Raw genomic sequence first — 15,050 nt, 5'->3', positions numbered from 1 at the left:
CTGCAAGAAAACTAACTGGTAATTAGGGGTCTGGTTACAGGTGGGTGGGGGCTGGGTAGTGCTCACTCAAAATGGTTATCTGTTCACCCAATGATGAATCAGTATAAATACATTTTTAGCATATATTGGTATTTAGTTGCCCTCGCCTCCTATCCAAATGCCCTGCACCCCAGCTTGACAGGAAAGCCGCCCGTGGGATGGTATGTAGCGCCTCACCACAAACAATGGAAAACGTCAACCAATAATGATGCTGGGCACTGCGTAAAGCCGGCTAAGTCAGCCACTTGGAGCTTTGGGGGAGATGTCAGGAGGTAGCAGCAGGAAGATGGACGGTCACCTCTGGCAGGAGCAGGCTGGGTAGACTTATGAGCGTGTGTGTGTGTGTGTGTGTGTGTGTGTGTGTGTTGGGGGGGTTTGGGGCTAATTAATCACCACAGAATCATCACCCGGGGCTTCAGTGGTATGATGGGCGGGGTGGGCCCTCCTTGTATATTCCGTGGCTCTCCCTGTTCTGTCCTCACTCTCGGCGGGCGCTCTGTTTCCCAGCTCTCGTCCCACCCCCCCTCCTCCACCATCTCTCCCTTCCTCTCTGTTCGTCTCTCCAGTTTCATTTCGCTGACTCGTCCCGGCATCACCACCTGCCCGAGGAGGGTCCAGGGCGCCCCGGAGTGCACGGCAGGGCAGCATCCCTCGGCTCCGCTACTCCCCCGCTCCTACCGCCTTCCAGAGGGATTTCCCTGCACAAACGCCGCGGGACCCAGGCTGTCACGCAAACACCCTCCGGACTGGTTGTGCGGCTCAGGGGACCCTCGAGCACTATGAGGCACGTTACGTAAGTCTGGGAGCAGCTCTGCGGCGCGCACATCCCTCCTTCTCCAGGGTCTCGTTTGCTTTTAGTAGTCACCGAGCCCAGCGGTGGTTCATCACGGAGTTCGTCTGACAATGGCCATCAACACGGACGCGCATTTTGAGAAAGAAAGTCTCGGGGGCGGTGGCTCGAGCCTCCCCACCGACTCTCAGGAAACGGACAAACTTTTAAACGCTGCTTCTGAGGCGAAAGGCGAAAACGGTCTCAAGTCGCCCGACTCGTATTCGGTCAGCATGCAAGAGTCGGACCAGAATGGACACGGCATGCAGTTCAGGTCCAGCTCCTCGGGGCAGCTCGGGGACCCCCAGCTGTCTCCATCCAGAGTGAGCTTGGCGCGGGCATCGTCCAGCGGGAACACGGCGCAGGAAAATCAAAGACCCAGGGACTACCTGATTCTGGCCATCCTGTCGTGCTTCTGTCCGATTTGGCCCGTCAACATCGTTGGGCTCGTCTACTCCATTATGGTGAGTTGTGCGCTTTTGGGGGTTTCGCTGCGCAGCGGTCCGCACTGTGGCCAGCAGCCAATCAGCACATCCGTTTATTGCCTGAAGCAGTTGACCAGTCAGGCTAAGAGCGAAAGGCAGGCCAAGCACTGAAAATCAAAGTGCGGATCTTGAGAATTTGGGGAGAGTCGAACTCCTCCGCGTCCACCGCCTAGTCGGCCCACCAGCTCCAGGCTCCAAAGCAGAACTGTGCGTTAGAGGACCGCACAAATCCACTTAATACAAGTGGAAACTTTAAAGTTTTCCTAAAAGTACGAATTTGCTAAATATGTTTGCTATATTCAAGTTTATTTAAGTAAAGATAACATTTTTCATTTTGTATCATTCAAACAATAGGCTCATCTCCTGGCATGAATTCTGGAAATGTCGGAAAGCTTTGATTCATACAGCCGCCAACCTGCTTAGGCTGTTAAAATACAAGGATCAAGTATTTTTTGGATCACTGGGGGGTCGGGGCGCAGTGGTTCTTACAGTAATATTAATTGGAATATCTCACCCAGAGCCCAGATAAAGCACACAGTTTTGGTGACCACCTTGGCCTTTGATTTGAGTTGTTAAAATATATCACTTAGCTGTTTAAGGAAGGACTAAGTGACTGGAAGTAATGGGAGCTGAAGAGGCACTGTAGTAGTTAGAGTAGCCCAGACCGCCTGTATTGGATGGGCGCAGTGCCGTGTGGCAATTTACTGTAGTGACCCATCCATCCAGTACTGGACTGTCATAAGAACTCAACCAGCCTGAATAAGAGAGCTATAATATCACAGGCATCTGGAGACTTTTATAGTAATCCAGACCTTCTGTACTGGGTGATTTTGGTGAGCCATCTATCCTGTATTGGGACTGTTAAAGTGACCTAATCCCAGTTGTCTTGTACTGGGCATTTACTGTCACTTAACTCTTCTTTAATGATATTAAAATAGCGGAGGTATCGTCTTAAAATGGTGCAGCGCTCATGAATCATGTTTTTTTTTGGCTTTATACTGATGCAGTAACTCAGCCCTTATCAATGGTGACCCAACTCTCCTGTGTTGACTGTTGACTGCTGGACTGTTAGAATGGCCGAGCCCTCCAGCAGTGGTGCTTTATGATGAACCAGGTCTCCTGAAATTATATTGGTGTTCTAAAGGTCAGTCGTCATTCACTGGACTGTTATGGTGACTCGGCCTTATTATATTTGATTGTTATTAAGAACTTGCCTTCAAAGTATATATGCAGCCATTATAATGATCCGTCCCTAAAACACACATATAATATTATAGTGACCTAGTGTCCAGTACATAGCTGTTAAGGTAACCCAGCTTTTGACATGGGAATGTTAAAATGACCCATCTCTGAAAGACTGGGTGTGTTTTAATGTCCAGGTTATTCAAGTGAGCCCACCATCCTGTACTGAATTGGGTTAATGTCCCGGGCCTGCTGTAATAATGACCTCCATTATGATTACAAATTTTGCTTTTCTAGTGTGGATTGATACAGCATCCTCGCCTTTCCAAGTTGTCCTCTGCCATGCAACAGATTTAGCGATAGAGTCTTGCTGTACTGTAGATCTCTCATGGTGACCCTGCACCTTAGTAAGAGACGGTTCACACTGCATGCCCAGTTGAATGAAGCCACGCTGGATGGCAGCTGGATTGGCCCAGTTAGTGTCCATCTTTGGACTTGTTATTTTTTGGTCAGCTTTTTTTTTTTTTTACAGTTACTTATCTGTGCCATGCTTACTTTGTATCCAGACTGAGAAAGGAGATAGTGATATGTGGATATAGTGATAGAGGGGTCCAGAAAAACGTTTAAGTTGCCCTGATAAACTTTGCCCTCCTATTTACCAAATGATGAGCCAGTGTTCAAATATATTTGCAATAACTGCCTGCTGGCTAGTGTTACGCAGATTGCCCTGCGGTTGCTGTTACTAGTAGCTGGGTCCATGGTTTTTGCTTATTTAAAGTTAATGTGACCTAGCCCACCTCAAGCCAGAGCCTTACCATTCTGTTGTTGCTCAACAGTGTCATTCCTCCTTGGACATCTTTGGTGGCCGCACCCGTGTGTACGGAGTCTCTCACGCTGCACAGGTGTCACGTGCACTGATGGTCTTCATCACTGGGAGTCCAGTAGTCATCTCACGGTCTTGTATGACACACTTGGAGTTTTACCGATCTGCTGCATAGGTCTCTCCAGAAGGCGGCATCCTCTTAAAAATACCTTTAGCAGCCGTCCGATCCTCTGCTGGACTGCTGTGCTGACACCGTCTTCTTACAGTGGGGTATTGTAGCTGTCCAGCTGTTTAATTTGGGAATGACAGGCTGCTTGGTAAGAGGGCAGCAGTAACTTGACCATTGTAGAGATCCTAACATTGTGAGAGGGCCTGTTTTAGTGACCCTGCTCTGCCTTGCAGGACCCTTGTGGTGTTATGAGTATATGTTTATTTATTTATTTTTTTTGGTGTTCCTGCATTCCATGATTGAAAAATTGTTGTAGTATGGCTACTGCTGAGTGCAACCCTCGTGGTGGCAGTTAGTCTGATTTGGGACACATGCAGTGACCTTGTGATAATCTTTTATAGTAATGTAACTTTACTGACTGAGACCCTAGCAGAAATCACTGAGGGGTCAATGACAGCATGACCTGGGCCTTTCTCTCAGATCTCGCTGTTCTATCTGTGTGTTTTGGCATTTGACCCTCATAAGTAGGACCCTTATGCATAATCCCACCTATGCCCATGTGCAAGGTCTTAAGTGTGATGTGGCACCGCAATGGTGACCCACCCTTCCTCTGTCGGTCCTAATGGTCTTCCTGCATGAGGCTCTGACTTTGACTCAGCCATCCCGTGTGATACTGTAGTGGTTGCCTGGACATCCGGCTCTCCTTGTGTTGACAGCTGTCTCTATTTTAGCTCAGGTCTCCCATTGCGCATGGAACCCCGCACACCTGCTCAAAGTCAGCCTTCCTGCACCGCTTTATCACGCTCTACCCGCTATCTGATCCTACCAATTCAAGTCCAGCTTTGTATTTACAGAAGTGAAAGCTCTTTGTGCAGATGACAAATATTTACTTTTTTTCTTTTAAAAACAGCAGACTCACTAGACAGCATTAAATTGAAAACATCAAAATAACAAGGCAAGAATAGTCTCACATCCAGCAAGGACTGTTCAGTCTAACCTAGAGACCACCAAAATCCGGTCTTGTTATGACATATAGCGGGACGTTTTGATTGTTGCAAATTAACATTTTTGATTATTTCACAGTGACAATCTTCAAACCAGCTCCAGGTTTTGTTTAGTTTAAAAAATGAAAAAAATAGTTTGTATCGCTGGCTGCACCAAATGGCACATTGTAAAGTTAACCCGCCAGTGGTCTTGGCCTGTAGTTTGCTAAGAATTTGTGTAAAAGTAAGAAGAAAATGATCAGTTTGTTTGAGTTTTGCTGATAAGCTCCAGACCTGTGAGGGGTATGGGAAGGAAATCTACCGTTGTCAGGTACCATAGACCTTCCGAGTGGGTGGGGCAGCTCAGCCCTCCAAGGCAGTAACACTAGTGGGGATGGTCAGGCCTCCTACATGTGACACAAAAGGCTCATGGTCTGACCTCCAGTGCAGTTACATACTCACTATCAGTTCTGTATATAAGTAAATATGAAGGCTCAGGTTAGATCTCCATCTCAGTTGCACAGTGAAGAGCCAGATTTGTGAGGTCACAGACCAAACATTCAGCACATTTCCATACACCTCAAAGACCATTGAATGCTACCTGTGGCCTGACCTTCAGAAATGTGAAGGCCCCGGTCAAAACCTCAAGGCCGATACACTGCTAATAATGATCTGACCTCTAAGACAGTTGACCACCGCCATCCACATCCTGCTTACAGTTATCCCTTGATGATGATCACATGTTGCTGTCCATCAGACTTCTAGTAGCGTGAAGCAGTCACTGATGTTTGCATTTCTGTTGCCAGTTAGACCTCAAAAATTATCGCTCCTTGCTTGTATTGTAACTTCTGTGATGGCCACCAAACATGACATTTGCTTCTATACCTCTGGAGTGAAGAGTCTGCTGGTACCCCAAAGAAAATTGTGTAGTACTCATGGCCAGACCTCCACGAGAATCACACCCAGCTCATCAGTAAACCTCAAAGCTAACCAAGCAGGTGGCACTGCTGTTACTGGTCAGACATCCAATGTAACTCTCACATGCTCATATTTAAATGTCCAGAACTATGGAGGGCATTGAGTAGATCTATATTGCTGCTGAGAGCTGGGACTTCGATTTGCATGGTCAGTCTTCCAGAGCTGGGAGGGCCACTGATTAAACTTCCATGACATCAGACCTCCAGAAAGAAGATTCTGGTCAAATCTTAAAGACCACTGCATGCTAGTCATGGTCAGACCCTTGAGCACTGTGGGGGGTCTCTGGTCATCCCTTCAAGACTGCTATTCTGTTGTTACTGATAAGAACTGCATGACAGTTGCAGGGTATTCCTGACCAGACTTTAAGCACTATAATGGCTCCAGCCTATTACTCCAGAGCTGTAGGGGTACTTGTTCGGCTGAGCAGAATCATGAGAGGATCTGCACCAGTCAGACTTTTTAAAGTTCTGTGATTACAAGGCAGATGACTTGAACAGTTCATCTTCTTTGTTGAGGTTATTTAGATGGCCATGTGTTCAGAGCCCTTGGGTCACTAGTCAAGACTCTGAGCTTCAGTTGGTGTGGACAGGAAACACTGGATTGTGTAAGCACTTATGATGGATTCACAAATGTTCCTAAATGGACACCCCAAGTTGCGCCTTTCCCTTACTGGTGAGGCATCTAAAGGTGAAGGGGTTGAAAGGGAGAGCTCCAGAGCTGCATGACAGGCTGCTTCCTGGACTTTGCTAGTACATGTGCTTCACTGCGGCTTGAGTTTCCTATTATTGATTTCTTAATGTAAGCTGTAATGGTTGGCAGAGGGTGGGGCCCACACTAATGGATGTGATTATTGTGCAGCAGGCATTTTGGTGCAGAACGCGGGGGGAAGAGGCATTTGTGTTCTGTCTATCTGCCTTACTGGCATGATGAGCTGAGTGCCGTTACACGAATGGTGAGACTTAAAGGGACCAGTATTGAAAGAAATGTGTTCACTCCAAGGAGAAGGCACTTTTTTTTACTTAACTAACCCTGTCGGGATGGAAAGCAGCATTGCATGCCGTAAAGCAGGCAGCGACTGGGAGTAATGGCATACATACTCCTAAACATGGCCTGGCTTGTCAGTACTGGTGGATTTGATGATGGTGGTAGATTAGACTATACGTCATTTTCCATCACCCCTGTTCTTTCCTAGACTTTCAAGAAGAAAGTCAATTAAATTTTTATACAGCATGTTTTAGTGTGGGTGCCACAGTGGTAGAGAACACCAATACCACATGCACTTCAGAACAGGTAACCCACCTGAAGCTAAGCACATTTGGGCCCAGCCAGTACTTAGATGGGAGAACATCTAGGAAAAAGCTTGGGTTGCTTGCTGTTGGGAGAGATGTTGTCAAGGCCAGCAGGGGGCGCTTACCCTGTGATCTGCATGTGGATCCCAATGCCCCAGTGCAGTGATGGGGAGACCATGCTGTAAAAATGGCGCCGTCCTTTGGATGAGGCGTAAAACCGAGGCTCTGACTCTGTGTGGTCATAAAAGTTCCCTGGGCTTCTCCTAGCTAAAAAAAGTGCTCACCATGGCTCTGTACATTCTGACCCCCTTATCCCCACCTAGCATGCTCTCTCACACCACCTAACAGCTAATGTGTGGTGAGCATGCTGGCACAATAATGGCTGCTGTCACATCATCCAGGTGGGTGCTACACATTGGTGTTGGTTGAAGTTGCTCCCCTCTCATCTATGTAAAAGCACTATATAAATGTGATGATTTATTATCGTTATTATTCTTAAGAGTGCTGCGTCCTTGTAGTAAGGAGACGAGTTTGTGTTCCAGTTACTCCCTGTGTGCAGTTTGCATGTTCTCCCCTGTGTCTGTGGGGGGGTTAACCTAACTCCACTGTCCAAAGCCATGCAGGTTAGGTGAAGTTGTAACACTAAATTGGCCCGTGTGTGTTTGTCCTGCAAAGGACTGGCAACCAATGCTGGCTAGGAAAGTCCCCAGGGTGACCCTAGCCTGGATTAAACGGGTTAGAAAAATTACATGACCTTTTTAGAGCTTCACTGCACAAATCAGAACTTTGGGGCAGGCGCTGACAGCAGAATAATACAATTCGTCCAACCATTAGCAGGGTCCGACGCTAGAGAAATATGATTCTAATATTTTCTAAAATTTACATTAGCCGTGGGCGACTTCTCATCAGCCACCTTCATCCATACAGTGGGTAGATTGTACAAGTCACATAGGCCCAGCGTGACTGACTTTGCCCTGGCATGATCCTGGCATCTCCGACCCAGTGTTAGTTATGTCTTGCAGCTAATGCTTCTGGGATAGGCAAACCCTTAAATCATGCAGTTAGAGAAGTTAATGGATGGAAGAAAGGAGCAAACAAACTAAACTTTAGATTGAGGATACCGATAGATAAATGAAATAACTGTTAAAATGGAGAGCTGAGAACTTTGCATTTCCAATACGGTCATCTTCTTGTGTGCCATTTTACACTTTATTATATAACATCAACCTGATTTTTTTTTTTTTTATTCATAGCGTAGCATTCTCAGACCTGCTTCATCCAATTCAGAGTCACAAGAAACGTGCCTAACTTGGAAAAACTGGGTGCAACACCAGAAGCAGCCCAATCCAGAGCACTAGTGCATTGCAGGGCCTTCATCTGCGTAGATCTGTACGCACATGGGTTCAACTAAGAGTTGACGATCAACCTTTGGGGGTAGGCAGAACCAGTGTGTGAGGGTTTTAACTGAGGGACATGTACAAAGAACTTGAAAACTTTACACTAATAAATGAGAAGCAGCAGCACTCACTGTTGTGTGGCCCAAAATTATTTGCCAGTATTCTAGAAAAGCTTAATTGCTTACAAAACAAAATTCTCAAGTTTTCTGAATGGCGCTCCACTGATTGGCCACCAGGAAATCAGACAGGACAGGAAAGCCATGAACGGAGGCTAGAAGAGCAAACTGACGCTAATGCTGCGCTCGCTGTCTGTTCAGTCTCCACCTGTGGCCTAAATGTGTGCACACAAAATGCCATTAAGAGATGAACAGGCCACAAACAACAAGCTACACCTCTCTCTTCAACCCGAAGGCAGGGCGTGCCACCTGGAAGAAACCCCACACTGGCCACCAGAACCAATCCAGTTAACAAACGATTTGCTTGGAAAACTGATAGTTAACAGCACAAATATTCCTTTATTAAATCAATAATTTCATTCATTCACTCACTCACACATCTATTCATCCATCATACCTTTATCTGTTAACAGCACAAATATTCTTTTATAGAAAGAATAATTTCATGCATTCACTCACTCACCCATCTATGAAACTTGTAGGACACATCCATGCACATACCAACTTACATTACAGTCTCCGGTTTTCCAAACCTGTGCATCTTTGGGATGTGGGAGGAAAACCCACACACACCGGACTGAGACTTTAAAGTGAACCGCCGTGCCGCCTCTGTTATTATTTTTATTGTGCTTATGAAATATTATTCTTTAGGCACGACTCTCCTCCACCGTTCACTCGCCTCATTTCTTCCCATCTGCTTTTGAACATTGCGTTAGGCTCTTTCACACTTCCCTTAATCTAAATATTTCGACCGCCCACCTCCTAACAAACGAGTTCATCTGATTAAAGCGTGACTGGCTACATTATCATTTTATCTTTGCTTTTTACATGTATGCCTTAAGTAATATTTGATTATGGACAAAGCAGCGTACTGATGGAAAAATCGTGCAAGTTGAACTCTGGGGTGGTTAAAAACAATCCTTATCACAAAGCATGTAGGTTCACTACCAGATGTTATGCTTTTCTAAACAGTTGCCACCTTCATAAAATGGTCTATCTACTTATGTTTTGACTGAAACAAATAAGATCACGAATTAAAAAAAAGAACAAAACAAACAGCTATACCAGTTACTGAAAAAACTATCCATTCATCCATTATCTAACCTGCTCCAAAGAGCTGGTACCATCATTGAGCACAAGGCTCCCTTTGCAGCTGCTGTGCAAGCCGACCTGCACTCTCACGCACGGTTAGCCTAACGCACAAAAGCCTTGCTGACCTTTTTTTTTTTTTAATTCAATACAGGTGATATTAAAATGTATGTTTTCATGAACGTGAAGGGGGTTATTGATGCCCCTTACACACAAAGAAAAATATTTTTGAGTTACTTACCCCCATGTTGTTTGCACTGTTGACCGAGAAAAAAAAATCTCACGTCTTCATGCAAAACAAATAAAAATGTTTATGATCCAACAGAAGCCAATCCAATGGTGACCAATGTTATACAGCAGCAAATGGGACTCTCGCCTCCTCAGTTCAAAAGTGCAGGGTCATGTGATTTTGTGTTTCCCGCTTAGGATTTTTCCAGAAGTAACCAATAAGGTTTTACCAAAGCATGGACAGTTTAAGCATACAACTGGCTAACTGACATGTGGATTGTGCAACACGAGTAACACCGGATGTTCTTTTTTTTTTAAGCCCCATGGATGTTTTTCACATTGTTTACATTGGACAATGGCAAAGATACTTAAGGGTCTTGCGTGCACCCAAGGTGTAATTTTCCATGTACATACCATTAGTGAAAAGAGAAGCCATCTTTTACTGTTGCTGTGCTTTCTTTTGAGGGCTCACTTTGAATTCAGAAAACATTTAGGCCAATAGGTGGATGCATTTTACAGCTTTGCTTTAGATCAAAGTTTTCCTTGCACCGGAGCCCTAGACACTTTTTGATTTATGTTTGCTCCCACTACAAAAGTAACAAGATGAAGAAGTCAGATTTCTAATTTTTAAACCACATACAGTACTGCGGGTGAACAAATTAAACTAAAAAAAAAACTACATGCATAAAATTTAGCTATAAATCTCGGTAATCTTGTAAATGTGTCACCCCTGTGAAGTTTAGACACTCGACTGACAATCTAGGGTTGGACTGTTTGACCTGAAACTTGGTACACATATACTACGTGAAATCTGCTGTCCGCTTTTGGGTGATGATTGACTTCCAAGGTTATTCCTCTTTTTATTTTTATTGTTTTTTATTCTAGAATCAACTCTCAGCAGCAGCCAGCAGGGCAGCCATGCGGCGCATGTGTACGGGCGCCATTATCATCCCTACCATGTTCGCTGTCACTTTCCCTACTTCTTCATATGTTACATCATTCTTGAGGCAGATTGAAGACTTAAGTGCCAGCTTAAGTGAAAAATTAAAGAAAATGAACTAAGTAATTGCAACACAAACACAGACTTAATCAGTTTTAACGCAAAAAGATGCTGATTAAAGAAGAGAAGAAGCAGGCCGTTAGGGTGGAGAAAAGAAGAGCTGTTCAGGAAGCAGCAAGCGCATCGACCTCTGAGCAAATGAATGCTAAACGTAGAGAGAAAGATGAGGAAAACTAGGAATACTCAAGTCAAGTGTATTCTGTGCAGTGCACCGTTACTAGTATAATATATAAAACTAAAGAAACAATATATAAAAATTTATAAAGAACCCATAATCAGATATGCCTTATAAAATTGAGCACTATTGCCAGGACCACCGACAGGAGAGACGGGCAGAGTGGAAGAAGCAGGTGTTGCATCCATTTCAGTCCCCCTCGTCTTCTGGCAAAAATGTCAGTAAAACCTCAAAATCACCAACCATTCACAAATCAGGACTTGCACAACAAGACCAAATTCCATTCTCTTTATAAAAAAAAAAAAAAAATTATTCCGAACTTCCGCATTTCCAGGTGACAATTACGCGTGTAACGCTCGATTCTTTTCACATGACAGAACAGGAGCAATAATTAATAAAGGACCTACAAATGACGTGACACTGCAAGACACCGATAAGACCATGATGAAGTCGGATAACGCACTTCACTCAGTTTTGGTGAAACCCCCCACACCCATTAAAATCCAACAGCAGAGCCAGAGCACCATAAGTCACTGCAGGTCTACGGCAGCAGTCACAGGACCGAAGTTAAGGTTAGGGGTTAGTATGATTAATGTGTAAGAGAAATAGTTAATAAAAGGAGTTATTTTTGTTAAGGTTATGGTTTGGTGCGGTTAGCATGTCAATCAATTTGATTTGTGACGACATATACACGTTTATGACTAAACTGCGGGTCCAGACATGTGAGGATGTCATTTCTGCCCTGAATCTACTGGTGTAGACCTGTGGCGACGTATGGTGCTGTGGCTCAGGTCAATACATATTGAATCGCCATACAGTCTTCCTCTTTGTCGCAACCCCTGAAATGCCATCTAAACCTCTTGGGGGTTCTTTAGAGTATAGTTTAATGAACATTAATGTATATACTGTACAGTAAAAACATTGAGTCTTCATGCACACACCCAGTGACTCCTTGTCTTCCTCTAGTCCAGGTACAGCTTGCAGCAGGGTGATGTGGATGGTGCACGGAGGCTGGGACTGCTTGCCAGACTTCTGAGCATCGTTTCCATAGTGCTTGGAATCATCATCATTACTCTTTACATCGTCCTGAATTTCACAGGTAAGTGTTGATTAACAAATAATCAAAATCTAAAAAATATGGAAAACATTATCCAACAAATTGATTTGCTGTTTAATACCACCATCAGTGATTAGAAAACAAGTAATCAATCGGTTTAATCATGTAAAAGCACTTACTGAATGCAGAGTTGTGAGGGTGAAGCCATTTCCAGCAGCATCAGGCATTAGGCAGAAATCAGCAGGGTTGGACGTTAGTCTGATGTACAGTAGTTACATACAGCCACATTCAGCTTCATCTCAACCATCAAAAGGTATGTGCTATTCCTTTTGCTATATTTATTTGAAGTTAAATATTTAAATAAAAAAAAAAGTATTCAATTGGTGTTTCTGTACAAATTGGCAAATATCACACTATCTTGGCAAATAGTATTAAATATCAGGTATATATGGGAAATGTATAGCTTACATAGTAAATTGTCAATGTAAATGGATAATTTGGAACTTATTTGGTAAATGTCTTAAATATCTGTCAAGGTGTTCATTAACCCAGTGTTACCAATCAATCAACAGATTACCGTATACACTCACGTATAAGTCGGGTCTTGAAACCCAAAAAATCGATCATAAAAATCAGACCCCGACTTATATACCCGTTCAAAAATGCAACACTTAATTTTATTTTTACATCTTCTTGCTTCCTCCAATCTTGCATCAGTTTCTCAGACACATTGAATTTTGTTGCAGCAGCGCAGTTACCTATTTTATTTGCTACTTCAACGATATTTAATTTAAAACCAGCTTCTAATTTTCTTCTGATTGAATGCTCCATCATAATAAGCGATGTTCTTAATGTAAAGGTGTATGAGGGTGTGAGACACACAAATCAGTGCAAACGTCGCTTCAGAATAATTCGGGTTTTGCCGTGTGGTCACCTGGGCTCGAGCGAGAGAGAGACAGAGAGGTAAGGAGCACATGCTGATATAGCACATTGGCGCATAAAAAAAAACCAACAGTGTGCTCCGTGGTTACTCTCTCAGGTGAGCGTTAGCATATCATATTTTGGACCAATAGCGTGAGTTTTCTGCATTTCACTTATATGACTGACATTATAAAATACCAGAAAGTCAAATCAAGTCCCAACTTATCTGCGGGAGAATTTATCTGCTAGCATATACAGTAATATACAGTATAGTGTGGCAAAGACTGACATTTTGTAAAGCACTTTGAGCTACATTGCTTGTATGAAAATTTGTTATATAAAGAAATGTTGTTGCATGACTGGCAAGAGCTTGCCAAGTACAGGGGCACCATGAAAGCAGCAAGGATAGCGTACAATGAAGAATCACAGGAGACCTCCAGAGTAGAGAGATGGACCGACCTTATGAAAGGTCCTGCACATGCCATCATGGAAATACTGGGGCATCTATGGGGAGAAATTTAAGAGATGCCTGGAATGTCTGATCCTCTGTCCAACTAGAAATTGAGGCCAAGGAGACTAGAGGCCACAAGACCTCTTGACTGGTTGATGATAGCAAATGATTGCAATCTGAAGAAGCTAGGAGCAGACAGAATATTCATTTAATGACCGCACTAGGAGGACACAGGGACGAACAGCAGAATCAGTAGATGGACTTGTAAGCAAAATGAAGCAAGGATAACTGGGAAATCAGGGGCCTAAAAGGCAAAGTTTAGGATATGAGATCAAAGACGACAGTACGAGTCATGGGGCCAAATTGAATGACATATTTAGTAGTCAGGAAACAGAAAGCAATTTGTCACCGGAAGTCTTAACAGAAGCACTCATAATCCTAAGTGTAATTCATTTGGCAAATCCATTAACTTGGACCACGAGGAAGAGGACAGTTTTGCTCTTTATAGATTTGGGGTAATCACCCCTGGTTATTGTGCGTAACAGCAGCTTGACACCCCCTACATCTTATGGGCAGTACCCATAATAAAAAGAAATGTGCCACACAAAGATCTCTCTATTATATGAAAAATCCTGCAACGAGATGAAACTTTTTTGAAGAGATTTCTTCAAGTCCCATGAGACAAGACTTTTGACATGAAGTTGTTTCAAGTCACGCCCTTCTCAACCATATTCAAACACGCACACGGTCCAATCACATCTCATTCTTGTGAATACTTTTGACAGACACATTTCCTGCTCTCTCAGCTCTTATAAATTTTTACGTTTTCCTCACTTTAAGTTCCCAATTAAAGAAGACTTATTATGTCCAAATCTTATTGATGAATTTCATCCCGAACGGATATCAACAGAAGAAATGAGTACAATGAAGTCAAACAAATCAACGCAAAAACTGTCGATCGGTTACACGGCAAATTGGTTAAATGCGTATAAATAAACTATGCTGAAACAGTTGGTGGTGATCATGCAGAAAACATCAACTTACAATATTCCAAAGAATAACTACAACCATTAACACGTCCTGTCTTTCACCACCCGAATCACTGTTGAAAGAATGATGTATTCAAGAATAACATTAGACACCAAAGGAGATTTTGATATGCCATTCGTATTAAAACGTTAACCATTTCCTGTTAGAATAGATTTTGCAAAGACAATTAACAAATCACAGAGACAAACATTCAAAAAAGTCAGTTTATTTATTAGAGAAAAAGTAATGATATTCTCTCACAGGAAGTTATATGTTGCATTATCACAATGTAAGTCCAAACACAGAATCAAAATTCAATGCGATATTGACGAAAATTTTACTAAAAATATTGTTTTTAATGAAGTTTTGCAGTAAAAGTGTAAGTTTAAAAAATATTTGCATGTTAATTTCAATGCCAAATAGAACGAAATTATACAACGCAATGAAAAACTCGAACGTATATATTCGAGCCAATATTCTTTGAGCTTCATACTCCTCACTTCCCTCCAGTTAAACTAGATAAGAAGGAGGCACAGATTTTGATTTCTGATTTGGACTACAATGAACTGACTTTTATCAAGAAATATATAAAGTATGAAGAATTCTAAAATGTGTAGGAATGGCTAAACAGTAAGAAACCAGACTCGCTCTCTTCAAAATCGTATAAGGGCCCATAAACCTGGGAGCTAA

General features: G+C 43.1%; 1 protein-coding gene across 1 annotated transcript in view; it reads left to right on the top strand.

Moving 5' to 3' along the window:
- The first annotated feature begins 508 nt into the window (after positions 1-508).
- trarg1a (trafficking regulator of GLUT4 (SLC2A4) 1a) overlaps positions 509-15,050 on the top strand; it is an 18,513-nt gene continuing 3,971 nt past the window's right edge. Inside the window, exons 1-2 of the mRNA XM_039756911.1 lie at positions 509-1,332; positions 11,869-12,001. Of these exons, the coding sequence (XP_039612845.1) occupies positions 943-1,332; positions 11,869-12,001 (523 nt within the window). The 5' untranslated portion in view covers positions 509-942. The remainder of the gene's footprint in view (positions 1,333-11,868; positions 12,002-15,050) is intronic.

The sequence above is a fragment of the Polypterus senegalus genome, chromosome 6 (assembly GCF_016835505.1).
Source record: "Polypterus senegalus isolate Bchr_013 chromosome 6, ASM1683550v1, whole genome shotgun sequence".
NCBI classification, from domain to species: Eukaryota; Metazoa; Chordata; class Cladistia; order Polypteriformes; family Polypteridae; genus Polypterus; species Polypterus senegalus.
This window is presented reverse-complemented; position numbering and strand designations above follow the sequence as displayed.